The sequence below is a fragment of the Apteryx mantelli genome, chromosome 15, assembly GCF_036417845.1.
Source record: "Apteryx mantelli isolate bAptMan1 chromosome 15, bAptMan1.hap1, whole genome shotgun sequence".
Lineage (NCBI taxonomy): Eukaryota > Metazoa > Chordata > Aves > Apterygiformes > Apterygidae > Apteryx > Apteryx mantelli.
This window is the reverse complement of record NC_089992.1, coordinates 7,883,892-7,905,892: the sequence shown is the minus strand read 5'-3', so window position 1 is coordinate 7,905,892 and position 22,001 is coordinate 7,883,892. Positions and strand designations below refer to the sequence as shown.

At 44.6% G+C, this 22,001-nt stretch overlaps 1 protein-coding gene across 1 annotated transcript in view; it reads left to right on the top strand.

The window, feature by feature from the left end:
• SLCO3A1 (solute carrier organic anion transporter family member 3A1) overlaps positions 1-22,001 on the top strand; it is a 148,492-nt gene that overhangs the window by 7,639 nt on the left and 118,852 nt on the right. The window contains exon 2 of the mRNA XM_067305348.1: positions 18,292-18,757. Coding sequence (XP_067161449.1) covers positions 18,292-18,757 — 466 coding nt within the window. The remainder of the gene's footprint in view (positions 1-18,291; positions 18,758-22,001) is intronic.

Genomic DNA, 22,001 nt, shown 5'->3' with positions numbered 1-22,001 from the left:
TTATCTTCCATGATTCAAGAAAGAAAAGCAACTTTGGTTAGATTTTTGTTTTTCCTTTCTATTTCTACTCCCTCATAGTATTCTTTCTCCTTAGTAAGCAGCCAGCTATTTTCCCTGTACTTCTGAACACCTTTATCTTTCTGGTGTCTGTAGCTATCTCATGGATGACTTTGGCATGTTTGCAGGCCAGATAACTTTCAGATAAGGGGCTGCAAGGGCAGATGTGGGAGCCCAGAACCTGTTTTTTCATCCTACACAATGCTCTGTTCTCTGGGCAAGGATTGCTAGGGATTTTTTTTTATTATTTTTAATATTGAAATGTCCTTTTAAAACACTTGCCATACTGTTCACCTGTATAATTCATAATGTCTTAGTTTACTGAAAGTGGAAAAGAACTTAAAATTCAGTTTTATGGTGCTCCATAAAAAGACAGTAAAGTTTTTTGAAAGAACCTGTATAATCCAGCTCTACTGAGGTCTTCATGACTCACCCAGCATTATGGTTTCTGAAGCAACTATGTCAGATTTGCTTTCAAGTTTTTGGTGCTTTGATGTTCTGCATCTGATTCCAACATTTTTCTCTAATTTTTCTTTTCCCTAATAAAATGGCAACTAAAAACACCACAAAGAAACCAAAAGCTTGGCTGTTAGGGAAGAGTTCTGTGGTGTGGGTGTGGAGGAATGTAGAAACATTTCAGTGGATGTAATTTAAAAAAAAACAAAAAAACTATAGTGGTTTATTTCCATTCTCCACAAAAATTTGAATTTTTGGCTGAATTAAAGTTGATGTAGTTTTTTGGGCCCCTATATAAGGAATAGTCTTAAAGTGTGTACTGTGCTTGTGTATTTTAAGGTGATACTTAACAGTTTAATGCCTGCGGTATCTGATGAAATGATGTGGAATTGCTTTACAGTCTTGGTGCCAAGTAGTAAGTGATGCCCTCTATTCCTAAAGCAGATGAATTATTCTGTAAATTTACATCAGAAGAAAAGTAAGTGTTTTCCCTGGAACATGTATTAGATCAAGCTTTGCACATTCTCAGCTGTCAGGGAGCACCTGTATTCAAATGTAGTTTGGCCAAAGAATAGCAAGAAAAAGAACCCTATTTGCTCCAAGTCAGGATTTTCTGTGACACTGATGGATATTTGTTTGTGACATCAAGACAGAGCTCTAAGTTTTGCATCTGTAGCTGCAGATTTGTTTCATTGCTTCAGTTCTCCAAAGGAATAATAGGGAGTGAGAAAAATACCCTCCTTGAGAGGATTGCAACCCATCGTGTAAAACAATGAATGCTCTTTGTTTTCTCCCATGGAGCTTTAACAGGAAGACTGCTGCCGAAAGGTCATCTAGGAGGTTTTTGGGTTGTTTTTCTTCTGGAAAGAAGATGTGAAATAGCTGCTACCTCTTTCCACTTCTCTCCTTGGCTTTGTGCAAACATAGGTTGGTACGTCATTAGCGGTAGACCAGAGTGTTGCTTGCTGGCGTTATGATGCTGGAGGCCAAACCTCATGCTTTGGGTGGCCTCTCAAAGGCATCAGGAGGACCAGCCTGTTCTTGGCTTGGTGCTGTGAAAAGTCCCTTGCACCTCTGATAGCAGGTGTGTCTGTGGGCATATATGTATCTACACAGAGAAATGTGGAGGGAGGAGAGGGACTGAATTTTGAGCGTCCAAAACAGAAGTTACAAATAGTGACTAGAAGAAAATGACGTTGAAACACATGAAGTAGAAATGCCCCAGTGATATCCTATTTGTTGTGCCATGCTAGTGACTTGCGTTTGCCAGCAAGGTGCTTGCTTTTCATCCTGACTCGTTTTTGGTGTTTCATGATTTATTGAGATGCCAGATCATGGGTAGGTCACTTCTTTCCCTTTAACAGGGAAACAGAGGAATAACAATATATAACTGGTCTTTGTTTTTCAAGAGAAAAAACTTGAGTTTGGATTTCCACTTTTCCAGTCTTATGGCTTGGTTCTCAGCTTTCCTCTGAGCTGCAGACAGAGCTGGAGCTGTCATGGCTTAGCAAAAGCTATTGCTTCTGAGTCATTCTTAAAGCTTTATTTTTTCTCTTTAAAAGAGTATCCACCTTGCTTGGCAAGATCTGCACTGCCTTTCCTAAGGCTGTGGGTCCTTTAGCACTTATCACCTAGTTTGCTCTCAATTTGAAGACCCCTCAAGCAGAGGGAAGCTAAGAGCCTAGTTCCCCTGACTCCAGTAAGGCTGTGAGCATCTTTCCATCAGTGCTCTGTGTGCTCTGATGAGAGCATCCACCTTTGGGTATGAACTAAAGTAAAACTTAATTGTGTGTGTGCATGATGATGCTGTCTGCAGAAATGGTGGCTATTGGCTTGTGTTGGGTAAATTATTTTCTTCTTGCCCAAATCTTCCCTGTGCTTGATTACCTGTCACAAATTGTTTAGGTGTGCCACTAACCAGCGAGGAGGTTCAGCCCAAACAGAAATGTTTCTGTGGAGGGTGTGACTAATACAGTGTGTGCGTGTGTATATATGTGTATTTATAAATATATACATATATACGCACATTATATATATATATTTTTTCCCCCCAATCCTGCTGACATTGTAAAATTTGGTAACTGTGGGAATGAGCCTCACCATAACCTATGCTAAGCACTGCTGCTTGTGTGACTTGCATAGAGCATATGGGCATATAAGCCCTTTCTAAGAAATAGTGGGCAGCATTTGTTAGGACTTACCAGCAAAAGAAAACTGTGTTTTTGTTTTTGTCTTGCTCAATGTATGGGCCGGAGAGCAGTTAGCTACAATGGGCCTTTCAGCCTCTACATGAGATCCACACTTTGTTTCCTGCTGCATATTGCTAGTTATAATGCAAGCCCTTATGTCTGAAGTTAGTGCAGCTGTTGGCTAAGTGACAGTAGCTTTAATTGAAGGCATGCCTTGTCTTGGGGTGCTTGTTTGTGAAGGGCAGTGATATTAGTTTTAGTAAGATCAGCCAGCCTGGGAGATCGAGCTGTCGCTGGGTGCGAGGTGTTCGGCAGTCTGAATGCTGGCAGCCCTCAGCAGTGCTTTTGCGGGCAGCCCACTGGCGTCTTGCATCCTCCAGCTCCAGGGCTCAGGAGTGATTTGGCCCCAGATTTGTATTTCTGTCATCAAAAGGTGGAATCAAATACCTTCTAGCTAGCTTGAGCCAATGGGCCACAGTGCTACAGTCTAGGTTGAGTTCTGCTTTCTGTTTCTTCTCTTGCTACAGTCTGTGATATTTAATAAAGAAATCAAGTATCAAGGGAGTTGGCATGGGGTTAGCAGAAAGCCTTCCCACAGTATTTGGGATTCAAATCTGCCAACTTTAAAGAATGTGCGGGCAAAGGCTGAAAAAAGAAGACTTCAAGTATTCCATGGAGCTAGATAAACTATTTGCTTCCCAGAGCTTATTAGCTCAATTGAGGCCACTTCTGCGTTGACAGATCTCTGAATGAAGGGATTCCAAAAACAGCTTGGGAATTATTTGGCTATTGAAGTCAAGCCACGCTAGCAAACCACATGTTAGAAGCACAACTTTGTGGCTTTGGTACTTGTAGTCTGCTGTGCAGTTTGCAACCAAACAAACTCTCTAGACTGCTGGTCCTGTACAGAGGTCTAGTGTCTAGATGCATCAGTGCTGCTCTATTGCTCTTGCTCTTCAACTCTGTGCTAGCTCCTACTAAGAAGGTGAGTTTCAAACCTCTAATGAGTGTGTCTTGGAACCAACCTGGGTTTATGGTTTAGCCTCTTATAGCTGAGATGGTATTTATTGATGTGAATCATTCAACTTAATTCAAAGCTTGACAAGCTTTTTGCCAGATTTAATGTTGCCACTGCCTTATTATTTAAATAGATCCCTAATGAATTACTGTAGTTGCATTTAATGGCTCCTGGGAAATACTGGATGCAGTCTCTAGAATTGGTCTGTGCTGTGGTTTCAGATGCAGATTGCGAACTCGATGTGCATCTCTGAATGGTGCCTGGGGTCCCTTGTCACTGTCTGGGTTTGAAATGCTCCCACACTAATATGCTGCAATTTTGTTATTCTGTGGGCAAGTACCCAGTGAACAATTGGTGGGCAAGAGAACAGCTTGGAGGGGCATCTGGGTGCAGAGCTCTCTGCTTTCACTGTGTTGTTGGGACCATGGTCTTGCTGGCAGGAGAAGCCAGCCCATTTGCATCCAGGATGCAGTATCCCCATTCATTTCTTTAGGGTCAAGGCTTCAAACCAGTTAAGGCCCTTACATAGTTGGGATAGTGAGTCAAGGGAGAGTGTGTCTAGGAAGGATGTAGAAAGGTAGAATTTAACATCTTGGGGAGCTCCTTTTACACATGAAGAATGTCCTTCAAGTGGGGTTGTGGCAAATAGTCATTATTTAGCCTCATTGAATTAGTGAGTGGATTTATGTTGTGTGTGTGGAAACCACAGTGGGTCAAGGAATCAATATGAGGTTGCATGGCCTCATGTGCAGTTGTTCTTTTTTTTTTTTTCCTCCAGACTATCTCATAATCTCCCATCTCAATACTTGTGTGTTCCCACCTTCACATTGACTTGCTGTGAGATGGTGTTACTACTTGATGAGGAGGCTGAGTAAAATGAACAAAATTATTCAGCAAAGGGCTTGTGGGAAAGTGGGGTCTTCTGGTTTAGTTAGAACAGCATCTTTTGGCATGAATGGAGCGTGTCTGATTACTTCAATGTAGAATTTGGCCAAAACATTTTTGGCTTCGGGCAGCTGTTGTACTGTGAGGCTTCAAGGTGTGGGATCTCTCTTTTTTGAGAGAAACGGAACTCTCCTGCACTGGAAATGCAAGTTTAAAGTCAAATGACCTTTTTCTCCTTTATTTCCCCCCCTGTGGTGCATAGTGTATAGATTCAGACACTTCCAATTTGATTCTCAGCGTCCTGATTACACTCGGAACTCCTGGTATCCAGACAGCATCGCAAAAAATTAAATTCATGGCATGTTTCCAGGAGCTGGTGTCACTGCATATCTCCCTGCCCTCGCCCCTGCTGCTCGCACACAAGCGAGAGATTAAACAACGGGAAACAGCGACTTGTTTCCTCTGAGCTAATACTAGCTAGGCAGAAGCTGTTGATCGTGACATCTTGGCGAGGACAGATGACCATTTCTGCCACATACAGGTAATATTCTCAAAACAGATTCTTCCTTTGCCCTCCGCTCTGCGGAGTGATCATATCCGGGCTGACTCCCTTTATTGGTCAAGACTGATATTGGTGCCCAGAGAAATCTGCTTTTATTTGCATTTGAGCAATGTGACATGGGGCAGACTAAGGAGAGGGCAGTTTCCCCTGTGGGGTGATGGTGTTGGCTAAGCAACAGCTAATACTTGTAGTTTTTGGTGAAGATGCAGACCAAGAATTGGGGAAGCTTTGATTCTTCTCCTGGCTTTGTCATGGACTTCCCCAAACCCTCTTTGGGCTTTAGCTCTCTGTCAGTAAAGCATACTAGTTACGATATTGTCTGGCTTCATGGGTGTTTTGTGGGCTGGGATTGTGGATGTTCAGACTGTAGGATGATGGTAACTGGAGTGAGAGTTACTGTGGCCTGGGCCCGAGTCAGGTCCCTATCTGCTACCATAATAGTGTTAGTAGTATTAAATGAACTAATGGGCTGGTAATTTTGTACTATCACACCTGTGGTTGGTCTGTGGGGCTTTTTCCTTCTCCCTGGGCTATGACGCAGCCTCCTTGCCATCCCTTCTTCCTTCTCACCATGCCTGAAGCCATGGGGTTGAGGATCTAGCCCTTTGCTTCCTGAGCCTTCACAGGAAAAGACTATTTGGAGCTGCTTTACTTGCTCTGACAGTGATGGATTTTAAAAGAGCCTGAGGGTATTATTTTTCGAAGGCACTTTCTGAGCCATGCTATTTGACAAAAGTGACTTATTCTAAGTGTCTCTTTGAAAATGGGACTTTTGTTCCAAAGCCGCTTAAGTGCTTTTGAAAAGTCTCCTTTCCCATTATTGATTGGAGCGGCATGCTTTAGTGCTGTCTAGCCTTGTTAGAGCAGGCCAAATTTAGAGCCTAAATGTTATGTACTTGGCTAATAAATGGCATTACAATTAGCACCTTTGGAGGCAGGAACCATGAAAAAGTCCAGTGTAAAGAGAATGAACTTCATATAGTAGCTGTCTGCAAAGGATGAGTGAAGAACTGCGCAAGGAAGGGAAAACAAGGATTTGAAATGGGTGCAGGAAGTGTGTAAGTGGGTATGGAGCCAAAAATAAAACTGTAATAGGCCTGTGCTGGAGGACAAAAGATGTAGATTAATGGGTAATGAGATTGGATGAAGAATGCTCCTTCTGCTAGTCAAACAGTCTGAGTTAACTTAACCTGAAGATGGGCTAATATCTTAGGCTTGCCTGTTTTCTGCCTTCCCCCAGGCAACTTGAAGGACTGGGAGCCTTGCTGGGGTTCTCCATGGCAGGTTTCCTGGGATTGTCCCTCTAGTACAAGAAACCTGTGCTCAGGGGCTGTGGGGATCACTTCTCTGAGATGCTGGTGGCTCCGTCTCACTTGGCTTAATGCGTGTGTCTTTGCATTTTCTTTTGCTTGCTGCATATCTCCAAGTAAACCTTGTGCCCTGCTCTGAGCAATGAACCTTGAGGATGAGATCCCTACTGCTCAGGAGAATACTCCAGCTGTGCATGCACCTCCAGCCCTGAAGGGTCTGCCATGCATCTGCAAAACCCAGAGTAGGTGAAACCAGAGCTTGAGAGACAGTATGAGGAGAAAAGAGTTAGTGCTCATGTTAGACTCGGTAACCAATTGGTTAGTGCTGCCATCTGGTCTGGCTTCGTACTGAACAATGAATGCAAAAACCCATTCCCACTCTGCAACAGCTTGAGTTCTGGATTCTTCCTGGAATTTGGGATGCCCCTGCTGTAGGAGCAGCCCTACATGGGGCTTCTCTGGTATTGTGCTTTTACCCACCTCACACTTTGATAGGTAAGAGGAAGAGGTGGTGACTTCTGTTTTCCTTGCATGTGCTTATTGAGTTTTCACAGGGTCTGGTGCTCCTGCAGTGAGGGGATCCCATCAGCTGCGGTTAGGTGTCTGTCTCTGGCAAGGGCTGTCGTTAATCCTGCAGACACAGGGGTGAAATTCAGCCATCTGTGTGTACAGCCTCAGCAGATGCCTTTGCCTATTGGCTTTTTGATAGCTCTCTTCATAGTGAACCCCAAGGAACAGATCTCTCATCATCTGGTGAGACATCTCATTCTCTGTATCTCTTTTACCGAAAATACATTGAGTCCGAGTGGGATTGTGATGAGTTTGCAAGTTGAATCTAGATCTCCCTATTAACTGTTCTTAACAAGACTTTTTTTTTTAATTCCCTGTATGGTTGTGTATATATATTATTTAAAAGGCACTTTTAAGTCACCTTCTATTGAGGAGAAAAGGAACTTTCTATCTTTAAGAGTGATGAAAGAGAGAGTATATGATGGTATGGGATATGAAGTTGAGTTGCCTGTGTTGAGATTGGGATCGCCAAACCTAAGCGCACAGATGCCATGAGTCTGCCCTTCACAACTTCCACCCTGTTCTTCACCCAGGAAATGTTCAGATAATAGCTAGGTTCTCCAACAAGAATAGATTTAAGATCATCTTCGAGCCCTGACCTGCTGTCTGTTTACACCACAAATCCCCCTCCACTCGTGCACTGTTCTTCAGCAGGATGTCTGACAGCAGCAGGCACACGGTCCCTGTTCGTACCTTTTGGCTCTACACCGAGACAACGTGGAAAGAGAAATGAGTGGTTTGCGAGCAGCTTTGTAGGAAGGTGTTACTTAGCAAATAAGCAGGATGTCATGGACAGCTCTTGTGTAGGCTGCAAGGTGTGAGATGGGGGTATGCAGCTCGCATGGCGGTGGGACATGCTCAGGGTGGTGTTACTTAGATGTGAGAGAGACCCTAACTGCAACAGCAGATGCTTAGGATAATTTGGTATTTCTCTTGCAAGTTGTTATGAAGTACTGCAGACTGACGATATGACACGGCCATTTTGTTAGTTCCCTTTTAAATAGCTTCCTTCCTCCTATCGCCTACTAAGTTGAAGTATTTCATGTACTCCTTGAAGAGAAATGCCTCTGACTTCTCCTTATGCCGAGTTCCTGTTTGCTGCAGCTGGGCACCCCTGCTGCGGGGTGGGGAGTGCAGTGCTGGAGATACCGGCAGAGCCTGAGCAGAGGAGGAGAAAAGTGGCAGGATTTGTCAGAAAACCTCCTCTCTCAGTATACAGCCTTTATATAATCACCATTGTCCTCCAACCGGGAAAACTGAATTCAGTTTCCATCAAAGCTTTTATTAGAGCTGCTTTAGTGTCCTGCATGTGTCACTCCTGCCCTGGCTTTTGCCCGGCAGCTGAGAATATTTCAGCTCCGCAGGCTTCTTGTCTTTATCTGAACTCTGGCATAACTTGGATGCAACCCTTAGCCCTGAATTCAGCTCTTGATTGTAAATTAAGATAATGTGGAAACCCTTTGCATGGCAGGTTTTCTCATCAGGCTTGCGGTCTGGTTTCTGCTGTGGTTAGTAGCTGTGCTTATGACACTGTCTTCTGTGCAAGCATATAACAAAGTGCACTGTGTTAGAGAGTATTTTATTAGAAAAATAAACTGTGCCCTGTTGCAGAGACCTGGGCCCCTGTGTAAATCTTATTGCCGGTCCTATCTGTGGTTGTGTGACTGAGTTCTCTTGATGTTATAGGAGCCTAAGCTTAAATTGTTTAGTACAGTTTAAATTGTTCTTTATTTGGCTTTGCACAGTGTCTCGCTGGTGGGGAGGGTGGGAGGAGTGTTTAAAAAAAGCCACGTCTGAACCAAAGTTGCTCAGTCTGCATCCCCACGGCTGTTTACTTTCACAGAACCAAGTGGAGGCCCCGTTTTGCAAGCCCCTGCTGTAGAGCACTTACTCCACGTGGGATTCCTCATCCATGGCTTGAAGCATGCCAATAGCTCTGTTGCTGTGCTTTGGTTTTTAGAGCACGCAGAATTGCAATATAGGTTTGAGGTTTGCTCCTTTGCATGTTTATGATGATATGCATTTTGCTGCCAGTGAAAATGACATAACATTTAAAAATAAATAAGGATTCAAATATCTAACGGGTTTATTGTATTTATGCTACTAAAGAGCAGTGCATATTACAAATGGATTCTGGCACTGGATGTATTTATGTAGATATCTTGTCAGACTAGAATATCACATGCATTCGCACATGGTGAGGTGAATCTTGAACAGCTGTTTTGGAGGCAGAAAGGTTGTGAGGACCTTCAGACTGGTAAAACAACATTACCATGCACTGGAACCGAGGAGAGTACAAAATGCCAATCTTGACCATACTGCACATCTGTTTCAGGACAGCACAAAAAGCCTTTAAGTTTTGTTAGGGAAGTTCAGTGTGGCCTGATGTTCTGTACCTGTGTCTATTTTTGAGCTGTCAGTGACTCACTAACTTTTCTTGATGGAAGTGAGAGGGTAGATTGCAAATAACACCCCTTACTATCTTTTTGTTAACACCTCTCTCCTTAAAATGGAGCAATGCTCCTTCCCTTCCTCATAGGAGGCAGGGAGGAGGTTGAGTTCCTGGTGTCCCATGCAGGGTTGCCCTCATCTTCAGCATTTGCTACCTAAGGGTCCTGCAGAGGTTAGGTTTTATGTTACATGTCTGATTTGCATGGATCCCAGTCTTGCTAGACTAGTAGAAATTACACTCATTCAATTTTGAGATACACACGACTGTTTTTAGGGTCTACCAACCAGCCTGACTATCTCCTGAGCTTCCCTAAGATGCTCATCCTCTCTCTGGTTGCTGACAGGGAGAAGCTATGCTGAAACGAACTGTGGGTTGCCCTTGTGTATCAACTCCTGACCAAACTGGCTATCTTCTGCAGATGCTGACTGCCCTTTACTCTTTTTGCAATATATAATTAGTATCACTCTGAGTGTGTCTGGTGTCATGGCTGTGACCAAGCAGAAGGGTTACAGGGGTGTGCTTGCTTTGTGCCCTGCATCAGCTGAGGGCAGGTGGTACAGGATGCTGAGAGTACTGAAATATGGGGAGGAAAGAAGTCACCTGATAAACAGCAAGATACAAGAGGTGGCCGAGATGTTCTCGGCATGGTGCCAGAGAGGAAGGAAGAGAGGATGGGTTGTCAAAAACATGCATCTTGCCTTGGCAACAAGGGGTGTGCTACATCCCTTGCTGCGCGGTGTAACATCCTTTCTCCTCAGGCCACTGAAAACCCTGACCTTAAATATGTACTTATTTTGGAGCATGTGAATAATCTCAGAGCCAATCACCAGAATGTAGAGTAAGTTGTCTGCCTTGTGTGGGGTATGGTTGGGAGCCACAGGCTCTTTGTGGCACGAGCGTAGTGCCTTGCAGATTTACCTGTTGTGGCCTCGAAACCGCATAGGTATATGCGGCAACAGCCAAGCTAATGACACCCTACTTCTCAACAGTGGTTCAGCTGCGGTGTCTATTATCCCTGTCATGTGAATGCAAATTTGTATGCAGAGAGAACTTCCAGACTTTGAGCATAGCCAGTCTGGGTGTGTTTGTATCACCACCCTTCTTGCTTTCCCTGATGTTAGCACGCCCAAAGCCAGCACGGGTGTCTTCATCAGCAGTGAGGACATCCCTTAAGTTTCCACTGACTTTATTGGACCGGGAACGGTGCTGGAACAAGTGATTGCCCATGTGAGATGGGCAGCCCCTCTGACCTTGGTAGGAAGGATGCAGTGGGGTGGACACTAGCGAAGAGGGCACTGGTGCCCACGGATGGGTTTCCAGACACGAGGCAGATCTCTTCCTCGCCTAGCAAAGAGTCAGTGCCTTACGCTGGGTATTGCAGCTTGCGGTCAGCTGCCTTCCTTCCCAGCCTTCCTGGGTGGAAGGCGTGGGCAAAAACTAACAGAACTGTCTGCATTAAAAATAGGCTCAGCCGCAAATTATCATTTAATGCTGAAATTGTGGAGCAAAAAGATGTTGGAGTAGGGGATCAGCATCATTCCCTTGGGCTTTAAATCCAAGCGTGGTGGTTGTGCTGTCAGCTGGGAGGGTGGGCGGCGAGAGGGGCAGAGTGCCCAGGAACACGGATATATGGGGAGGTGGGTTGCCTCAAACGGTGATTCCTGGGATGCCCTTCAGCCATCCTGCATCGTTGCTGGACAAGAGGGCAAGCTGGCATCTGAGGAAGTGGGCCTTGGCATATCGGAACGGGCGCTTAGTTCCTGCAATGGTTGCTTTGGCTTTTTGAGGAATCCTGTGTTTCCTGGCTCTGTCATGGAGACTGTGGGAGACAGTTCTCATTTGTTTCCCTTTGGGAACATAGTTGCCAGGCAATTATTTTACACCCTGTAGCACTGCAGACATGTCTCTTCAAGTCCAATCTCTTACCGCATAACTGAGAAAATGTATTTTACATTAAAAAGAAGCCTTTAAAAAAGGCCCTTCAGGCATAAAGTCAATGTGTTTTCTATATATAACCTTGTATTGTTAATACAATGAACTTATCTCTAGACTCTGTGGGTGAATATGACTTGATCACTGGAGATATGAACAGTATGATATTCATTTCCAATGCACTGTGGATCTGACTGCATAATGGTGCCCCCAGCCTTAGATGCATTTCTTAGTGCTAGAGTGGGGCGCTAGTGTGAGACAGGCTGGTGGATTGCATTTTTGCTGAGTGTTAATATAAAATAAACAGCCCACAGAGAGAACAAATTTACCTTGGTTCAGAAATGCCAAGATCTATAGATCTGAGGCAGACAAGAATGATGAATGTGAGCATGTGTTATTGAAATAAGTCCAGAACAGCATGACAAAAGCTTCCCTGGGTTTAGTTATAGGCATTGCAATAAAGTTGCTTTGCTTCAAAATTTCAAGGTGGTGATTGATGTGTGTGTAGGTCATTTATCACTGTATGCGTTTTGTGGGATCATTTTCCTTTTTCAATCATTGAAGAAAACTTGAGTGGACTTAAGAGGTTCCTTTAGCCCAGGTCCTTGGGAATTTTAGTTTTTGAAATCCACGGGGACAAATGCATGTGTGTTGAGTTCTGTGGCTCTGAGCAGGGGAGGACTGTGGCAGGTATACGAGTTTGTGCATTGCTCAAGCATGGTACAGGGTTTAATTACTGATGGTTACTGTATGTTAGGCCTTCTGCTCACAAAAGGGCAGAAGGATGGATTACATGTTTTTAGTTTACGCTGGTCCACTTGATCAATCTGGTTTAAACTTACTTCTGAGGAGCATGAACTTGCTGAAAGTGCTGGTAGCCAGGTAGTCCTGTAATGCCACAGCTAAATCTTAATGGAGCTGCTCTTTGAGACTGGGCAGGAGGTGCCTGGCGTGGATGAAATGAAAAGCCTGCTGAAGATGGAGGAAGTTTTTATAAATAAAAATGCAGCTCCTAATGAAGGGGATGACATGGGTGAAGGCCTTGAGACACAGAAAGGCAGCTGGGCTGGCAGCTCTTTGGGGCCGTGCACAGCGGTATTGCTAAAGCACTTTGCAGTCTATAGCCCTGATGGCCTGTGAAGGGCTGATCTCTGGGACAGACACAAGGGCATAAGAGTAGGCAAGGTAGAGCTGACTTTAGCAGAGGTGCAGATCTATACGAGGCTGCAGCTTTAGTACTGTTGCTGGAACCTGGCGTTTGCCATGATTACAGGGCTAGCTTTACCTCCGTGCTCTCACACATTCCCTGGACTGTCCCACTCCTGTGGGAGGGCTCCCACAGTTCCCTTTTTGGGCTAAAAGCCCATGCCTCTATCGCTCCTAGGCACTTGGCCAGCGTATGTTGTCTGCATGAATTTTACTGGTTTGTTTGAATAGCTTCCTGGTAACTATTTTCATCTTAGGGCAGAAAGTTTTTTAACTGGATGTTGTCTTAATCTCTTCTTTCCAGCTGCGGCAAGACATCTGTGTAAATTGACAGGAGTAAGGAAATAGCAGCTTCACAGCTAATAATGTGGGCTCCTAGGGCTTCCTGCTGCGTTTTGGCAGGAGGTTGTCCGTCCAAAGCCGTTTGCTGCCGTGCCCCTCCGTTCCCGGTGTCCCTGCTATTAACCCAGCATCCATGTCAAGCTGAACCCTTGGATGCTTGGCACACAGGCCCTCTCTTATGATCCTCCCAGCCTTTTTGCATGATGTCAGTATTTTAGAGGGAGCTGTCATGTCTTTTGCAACATTTACATAACTCTCACTAAATAGAGCTAGTGTCTGGGAGCTGTGATTGCTGATCTGCTGGGGAGCAGGCTTGTGATGGGAAATAAGGGCAGCAACAGCGTGCTCTGCTATCTGACAGCAAAAAGGGCATGGGGAGGGTCCTGCGCACAAACCGGACCTGTTTAGTCAGGTTATAAATGGGAACATAATGAGTTCAGAGACATGTTTGTACGTAGGAAGTCCCACAGAAGTAAATGGGGTAGAGGAAGATGGAAGGATGGTTTTAGCCACAGGCAGAGGCTGATCTTGAATAGATGCTGATCACTTAAGAGCAGGTAATATCTCTGCTGTGCTAATACTGATATTGTAGAAAGCCTGTGTATTTATAGGTCATAGCCAATGTCAAAGCAAGAATTTGGGCTGTGCCATCTCTGCTGCTGCCACCTTGGGTGTAACAGAGTTGTGCCTAGTGTTTTCTAGTTAAAGATCAGCATGTTGACAGTTTCTTTCCCAGCCCTCTTTTTATTTTGGCAATTTTTTTTTTCCTGTGACCATGTTAATGTTTTGGAGGCCACTCTGCTGCTGTCAGCACTTCATACTGTTTCCTTCTGGATGGTCGAGGCCAATGTGACAGTTTTGTTCTTTCGGGATGCGTTGCTAACCGCTGTGACCCCCTGCACCTTGCACCACACGGAAAGGGCAGAGGTGGTACCGCGAGGTGGCGGGGCCAGAAGGAGCAGTGGCAGGGTGGTCAGGCTGGTGGAATAAGGAGAAGGCCTGCTGGCTTTGATCAGGCGAGTGGGTGTTTGCTTTGGGTCGTTCTCCTTTCCTTTTGCTTCCTTCTCTTAGCTGAAGCAAAGTAAGAAACCATTAGGGGATGGGGTGGGGGTGAGGCAGCATTGCAGTTTAATGGAGATTGAGTCCCAGTTTCCCTAATGGTGAGCATTTTAAGCTTATGACAAAAGGAGAAGAACAACTAAAATTCCACAGAGATAAGAGCAGAATAGGAGTGAAGACTGGGGTTTTACTTCTGGGTTTGTCACCAACTTACTGTCACCCGTCACTGCTAATTGCACACAGAAGCTGTGCAGTTTTCTCTATCTGAAATACGGCTGCCTGAAATCTGACCCTTGTAAAGTGTGGAGCCAAAGTGTGTTTCTAAACACCAGCATGTTTTTTAGCTGCTTGTAAACATGCATGGTTAAAGCCTAAAATGAGGCAGCCAAGCTGAAATGTGGGAGAGACTTCCAAAGCTAGTTAATACCTGTTGGCCTTGGGAAATCGTGTCTGCTGGCTCCCAGTCTTTCAGCCTGAATTATTCCATCATAAATTAATTCTATTGTCTGTACTTGTCTCATTACTGTGTGGCGCTCTATGCCTCAGTTTACATAGTTTTATTGAGTAATTCTGAGTTTCCTCTCTAGGTGCAGCTCAGAAATGGACTAATGGTTGTGATTTTTGCATGCTCGGTTATTTACTCATCTTGGAGGGATACCCTCTTCTGCCTAACTTTGGGTCTTGTGGGAACTCCGTTATAGCCATGTTCCTTGGGGGACATGCTGGAGGCTGTAGCTGGGTGTTGGGAGGGCAGAAGGAAGGCTATATTTACAATGCAGTCCTCAAATACCTTCGTTTCACGTGGGTACAGTGTTACCTGCTCTGAACACAGGGCCCTGAACTAATGTCTTGGTCGCAAGAGGTCTTCAGTTGTGGGGATAAGAGAAGGAACTTGCTGATAATTCTAATATTCCTTGCATCTTAGGAACTGAGGATGTTCTCCTTGGTGTGAGTAGGGATCAAAGCAGCAGCAGGAGCTTCTCCAGCCTATTAGCAGAGCAGTGGAGTGAGATGGGAATCACTTGCTTCCCAAGGGAAGTCCAAAGGGGTCTGCTCCTGCTTTTCCTCCACCTTTGAAATCAGTAGTGTAACTCCAGCCACCTTTCCACTGCAAGAGGAGTGAGCCCAGAGCTGCCAGCACTGAGACTTGTTTTCCTTGTTATTTTGATGGCTGGTGCATTATAGTTTGCCTATTTCCGTTTTAGTAGCTAGAAGTTATGCCTAAAGTGCAATGCAAGAAGGGGGCTTCTTATAGCTATAGGAGAGGCCTGGATTTGTACCTCTTAGAGCTGGTTGGTGTATGCTGTGTGCTGAATGCTGGGGTCCTAGCTACGTGGCTGTGCAGACCCCCTTGCTAGATCAGATCTGTGTCTGCCCCGCTCTGCCTACAGCTCTTGGTGTGGGGTTGAGGGCACTGGTAGTGTCTGATCCTCCAGGGCCTGGAAATGCACTTGTGGCTTGTTCAGGTTGTTTCTTCCTTCCTTGGTCCATCTCCCCTACTGAACTGAGGAGCTGCTTGAGATGTACTTGTGCAGCAGGCATGTCAGACCTTGTCCAGTAGCTGGAGCAGCGTGCCGATTGCCAGGTCAGCTGCGGTGCCTGGCACAGCCCGTGTGCGCCTGTTCCTCCTCTGCGGAGGTGACAAGTGAGGGGTGGTTGCAACAGAGCCGATCCTGTAGCTGATAAACCCTGCTCTGTTGGTTGAGTGCCTGGTGGAGGAGGTAGCGGTGGCTGTGACGTGCTTAGCGCAATGTCAGGAGTGCTGGGCTGTAGCTTTGGGCAATGGACCTTGGGCACGTCCCTCGGGCATGTCCCTCCACCTTCGTGTGCCTTGCTTTGAAAATACTAATGAAATGTTTTAAAGCCGTGTCTCTCTGCACCTGCTCAGCTCTGCCTCCCCGGCTCCCACGGAGGGTTGGGGCCAGTGTCATCTCCGTTAGATGTGCGCGTGAGCGCTGATATTGCTGAGCGTTGAGCAGTGCGGCCGAGTTTGCCAGAGCAGGGACGTGGTGTGCCATCATGCAAAAGGGCAGAGTTTCCCCCGTGAATCGCAGTGCTGTTATGTCCAGACAGGCGCCGGCACCGGGTTCTTCGGAGAGCAGCAGCCTCCTCTCCTCTGCTGTGCACGACGTGCACAGCAAGCGCTGCGGTTTTGGCGTGGGGAATAACTATTGCTATGGCTTTGTCTTCAGTCAGAGTTTTCCCTTGTCACTGTATGGTTCGCTGCCTTGCTCAGTTCTTGGCTCTTTCGTGGGGGAGGAGGACAGCAGTAACATAAAAGGACACAACTATCTGTATGGGACGAAGGCTGAACTTTCAAAAACGATGAAAACAGTCCAGCTTTGTCGATCTGACTTGTGAGCTTCAGATTTGGGGTTTTTTTGCTTGTGCGAAGCAGAAGTAGATTGTTTCCGTTTGCCATTGCGTTGCCAATAGGGCTGTCTCTGTCCAGACAGTGCCCTGGCGTCCCTGGGAGAGGCTAACTGCCCCCGGAGAAGAGCTGCTGTCAGAATACTTTAAAGTCGGTCAGGCTGGCTCCTGCTTCGTGAGGTATATCAGCAAAGATTTTTGGTGCCTCCTGTGGGAGGCTATTTTTATTCTCTCCAGGGGCTGCCCTCTCTTATGAGGTCTTTATCACCTTTTTTTTCTGAATAGAGGAATGTGCTTGTTTTAGGACAACCTTAAATATCTTCATCTTTTGCAATCTGAAAAAACAAGACACTCATTTACCCAAGGTAAAAGTTTTTGGCATTTTTGTGGCATGTTCAAGATGATATATACATATATATTTTTAAAGGGGGCACTGCTATAGACATGAAAATACACTGAGTTTTCTCCCTTGAGTAGGAATGACAGCAACCAAGGTACCTAATGTTTCATCTTCCTGCTCTGATCAGTGTTTTGACTGTTGCATAAAACTCATGTATGTGTTTCATTGCACCATAAAATCAAGGCTGGAAAAGATCTCAAGAGATCATCTGGTCCATTTTCCTGCCCTGTGGCAAGATCAGTCATACCTGTGTCATTGCTGACAGATGCTTGTCTGTGCTTTCTTAGACCTCCAGCGACAGACTCTGCAGCATCTCCAGGCAGCATGTTTCAGTGCTTCACAATCCTTGCTATTAGGCTGGTTTCCCCCTGCAAACATACCTTGTATTTAACCTGAAGCACCTTTGCTGCAATTTAAGCTTGTCACTCCTTGTCCTGCCTGTTTTGGACACACAGAAAAGGTCATTCCTCTTTGCAGTGGTCTTTTAAATATTTGAAAACTTTGTATCCCTCTTTCTCATCTTCATGTTAAATAACCCCAATTTGTTTCTTTCGTTCTTCACTGTAGTTTTAAATCTTCGATGTGAATCTTGGCCTGTCTTCTCAAAATTATTGTGGAAGTGAAGATCCCAGGTATTAAGCAATCTACAAACTGTTAAAGCCATTTGATCAGCTTTTTATTTATATACTTTAATAGAAGCCTTCTACGCTGGCCAAATTGCCTATCTGGGCATCACTGTCTCAAACTGACTTCATGGCCTGGTGCTGATGTGCGAGCCAAATAACCACAAGGTTTTCTGCTGCTTGGTTACTGCAGTTAATTCAAAGAGAAAGATAATGTGCCTGGCGTGATGCATTTCTTGGTGTCGTTTGTGTGTTGGTTCTGCAGGAAAGTGCTTGCAATGTGAAGACTGTGCATTCAGATTGAAAGGGAGCCCAAACGGAGCCTAACCAACTATGGAGTCCCAGGTCTCTGTAAGCATCCAAAAATATATCGATGGATTCAGGAAATTTGGAAACTAGCATGTGCTCAGACGGGTGGTAGTGCGGCTGCATTTGAGTGGGCAGATCATGCCTTGTCATTGAATACTGTACTGTGGTTTAGATGTCCTTGGCATGTAGGTGTCTGGGTCCAATGGAAGGTCAAAGAAATGTGTGCTTTTAATTTAAAATTCTGAAGTTTTCAGAAATGGTACACTGGGTTTTATTTTGAGGGTCTTGATGATACTGTGGCATTCAAATTTTAGGATGATTGTTCACATCTTGATCCTACCAGTTTTATCCCTGTTCTGTAGCACTTATTTCTGAAGCAGCCCTTGCCTGAGCCAATAAATTCTCTTGCTTCCTGTTGCAGGTTTTAACTTGGGCTCCTCCATCTCCGATTGTGTAGAAAGGAAGGGAGGAATTCTTCGCTTTAGCAGATTGTATGGAGAATACAGGTTGTATTCCTTTTAAGTAATTGTCTATGGATTTCTCTGTTACAGGTGAGTGTTTTAACCACGTTAGAGCGGCGATTCAACCTTCAGAGTGCTGACGTGGGAGTCATTGCCAGCAGCTTCGAGATTGGGAACCTGGCCCTCATCCTCTTCGTGAGCTACTTCGGAGCCCGAGGACACAGGCCACGCTTGATAGGATGTGGAGGGATAGTCATGGCCTTGGGTGCCCTCCTTTCTGCGCTGCCTGAATTTCTGACCCACCAGTATGAGTACGAATCGGGGGAGATACGCTGGGGGGCTGAAGGGAGGGATGTGTGTGCTGCCAACGGGTCCACCAGTGATGAGGGACCAGATCCGGACCTTATCTGCAGGAATAGGACTGCTACCAACATGATGTACTTGCTGCTCATTGGAGCACAGGTCCTCCTAGGCATTGGTGCTACCCCTGTCCAGCCCCTAGGAGTCTCCTACATTGACGACCACGTGAGGCGGAAAGATTCCTCCCTGTATATAGGTAAGACTCTCTGAACTTCTCACAGACTGCTCCTGAAGGTCTCCTTGCCTGCTGGCACCTTGCTCTTGTTTTATTTGTTTGTCAATAGAAGTGATGCCTTAAGGCCTGTTCTGTGTGCTTGTGAAGGCAACTTGACATTGGTCTCTCTATACCCAACAGTCGCAAGCACTGCATCTTGCGGCTTGCAGGGAAGCACAGCAATATTTTCCTTTTATTGTAGTACTGGCAAAGGTTGACAGCCACAGTGATTAGTGGACAGGTAGAAAGATGCTCGCTTACTGCCTCCTGTTGTTGTATTTGCCTGAATTGCTTTAAATTCTGATGGTACTGGTCACTTACAGCTGAGATTTAGTTGCAGAATTTCCAAATAGCTTGAGATATCAATTTTTTCTATCCAAGCTGCCCCAGTGGCCTCCCTCTTCTGGACCTTTTGCTAGCATCTGGGTGGTGATTGCTGTATAAGGAGACCAAGAGGAAGTGCATATCTTGTCATTATTGCTTTCATATTTTTTTAGCAAGCAAGTTCCTATTATTGAGTAGGTGCTGCAACCTAGCATGTTGTGGCCGGACCCCAGATAATGTGATCTCTGTAACGGAATGGGATGCAGAAGCTGGTGAGGTCTATTTTGAGACATGGTGAGCCTGAAGTTGAACTCCTGATTCTGGTGATCATGTTGCAAAATTATTCGAGATGGTTAAGATATGAAACTTCTATAATTGGGGTAAAGTCTTCATAGGTTATGGGTGGAGACCCCTTTGCAACAGGCTTAAAGAGGATGCTGTGGGCAAAATCATTCTTTGAGGGGAGGGAAAAAATTGCTGGCTCTGCTCATTCTTCTTTCTGCAGGACTTGTCACTAGATAAATGTCTCCAATGCAATAAATCAGCGAAGCATGTGCTGCCATTCATGTGTGCCTTCTGCACTTGTTAGAATACTTTCTTTTCTAGTAACTAAAACTCTGTCCACTTGTCTCTTCATCCCTTGCTTGACTTAGGACTGTCTGTTGACAGTGAAATCAGTGCTGTGTGCGTAGACACTTTTCTCAAGTTCCCAAGCATAACCGAACACAGCTGTGGTGTGGCCATAGCCAGTGGAGCTGAACAGTCCCGCTAACTTTCTGCATGGTGGTGTCTTGGGATAGCATGCAGGCCTGTTGGAAAGACTTTTGACTATATGGACTCTTATGGTGTTCTTAGATGTATTTCTCCTCTACTTAAAAAGGTTATTCTGCACATGCAAACTGTCCATGTCTTCTTGTAATGAACATAAAATCATAGTATTTCAGCATTTAGCTTTGTCTGTGGATCCTTATTTACCTACACTTCATTCTGTAAGCACTTGTGAGGGATCCCCTGGATAGAGCAGAATAATGTATAAAATACAGGATACTGTACAACCTGAAAGTAAATAATGAGACCGAATTCATTGGGGCAACTTTGCAAAAACTGTAAATGATGAGCCAGATTTAACAGTGATTTTAAGATTATTTATTATAAAACAGCTGTATAGAAAATGAGTAACTTTCAATCGATTCCACAGGTGTCTCTTAAAGCAATACTTCATTTCTGAGAATAGGATTGAGGAGGGTGCATGCAAGGAGCATGAGGAAGAGTGATTATTTTTATTCCTTAGGTGCATTTACCTTGTATGCTAAAATAACTTCTTTAAAGTTGGCAGTTTGATTGTAGCTGAGAATATACTGCCAAAAACTATTTCTGCTTGCTCAGGGTTTCTTCATGATTTTTCTTCAGATTATATCTACTTCTAACTATATAGGTTTCCTTTCTGCAGGCAGAGTAAGAAAATGAGCATTTGGGGAGAGTTTGGTTTACTGCCTTTGGCTGTGAAAATCATAATTTGAATTTCTGGGTATGAGTTATGGGTTGCAGAAGTCTGTGTGCACACTCGGACAATCAGCCATAGCAATAATGAAGCTTAATATCTGCCCTGTCCCAGCCTATCTATCACAAGTAGGTTTTCAGACACTGAATGATTAATTCTTACATCAAGCTGCAATCAATTTGGTTAGTAAAAATAAAAGCTAACATGAAAAAATGAACGGGAAAAATCTATTTTGTGAATGAATATAAATGGCAAAGAAGCTGGTGGAAATGTATTCACAAACTGGAGAAGAGATGTACTTGAGAGGAGGTCAAACTCCTCAGTTTAAAATGTTGTTCAAAATTATTTGCTCAGACTTGTATTTAACTGATTATTTTTGTTGATGTCATCAATGCAATTTTCAGCAGAAAGCTGGCTGAGCAGCTCACCCAGTTCATTCTCCTCCGTTTCACAGAGAAAATAAATGTAGAGTGTATGTTGTCACTGTGCTACACTTGTATCAGTTTGCTTTCTCATAGTAGCATGCTCACTCAGTAGCATCTGCTCCTAAGGTAACTAAATAAAGCGTTTTGGGGTAAATTCCTTCATTTTGAATTAGGAGCAAGTTTGGCATAGGTTGTTCCCTCAGGATATAAGCTCATTAATAACAGTGGTAGTCTGGGTGAGCTTTCCATCCTGTCTAGCTGCTACTAAAAATGATCAGATTGACCAGTCGGTGCTGCCTTCAGTGTATTGCTGAGTTCAAGTACGCAGGTGCTGCATCTGGGCTCTGTTGTAGCTGGGGGGAAGGAAGAAGTCGTCTCTTACCTGACAGTTAAGTACTAGTAATTGTTTGCCTGCAATAAAAATGCTCTTGTGTCCCAAGGCAGTGAGTTAGAAATAACTCTATACACTGAAGATTTTTATTTCCTTCCCTTTGAGTTGTACAAGAGTTGAGTGGAGAAACTTCATATAATATCTAATATAGCTTTTCTGCTGGGGAATCATAATATGGGAAGACTTTTTTTTAAAAAAACCCTCTTTGTATAAGTGTAAATGTATGTATGCGGAAGAATGCAGATATGCATACCACAAAAATTTTTAAAAAGTGTAGTGAGTGAAAGTGTAGTGAAAGCAGACAGCTGCTGTGCTGTGCCAAGGAGGTGGGAATTCATGGGGTGTTATGATTAGAGAAACGGGGAGAAATATTATAAAAAGATGTCTCTGTGGCATGGGCTGCCAACACGTGGCTTCATGTTTCTTGAGCTAATAGCAGATACATTAGTGTGGTGTTTTTTTTATTGTTTTAGATGTCTGCAAGATGTTGCTACCAAACTCGAACAGATTCTGTTGCTGTAGTAACCAGCCCTAGGAAAAGGGCTGTGTTGTGGTAACTGAGGGCAAATCGAATCAAAAAGATAC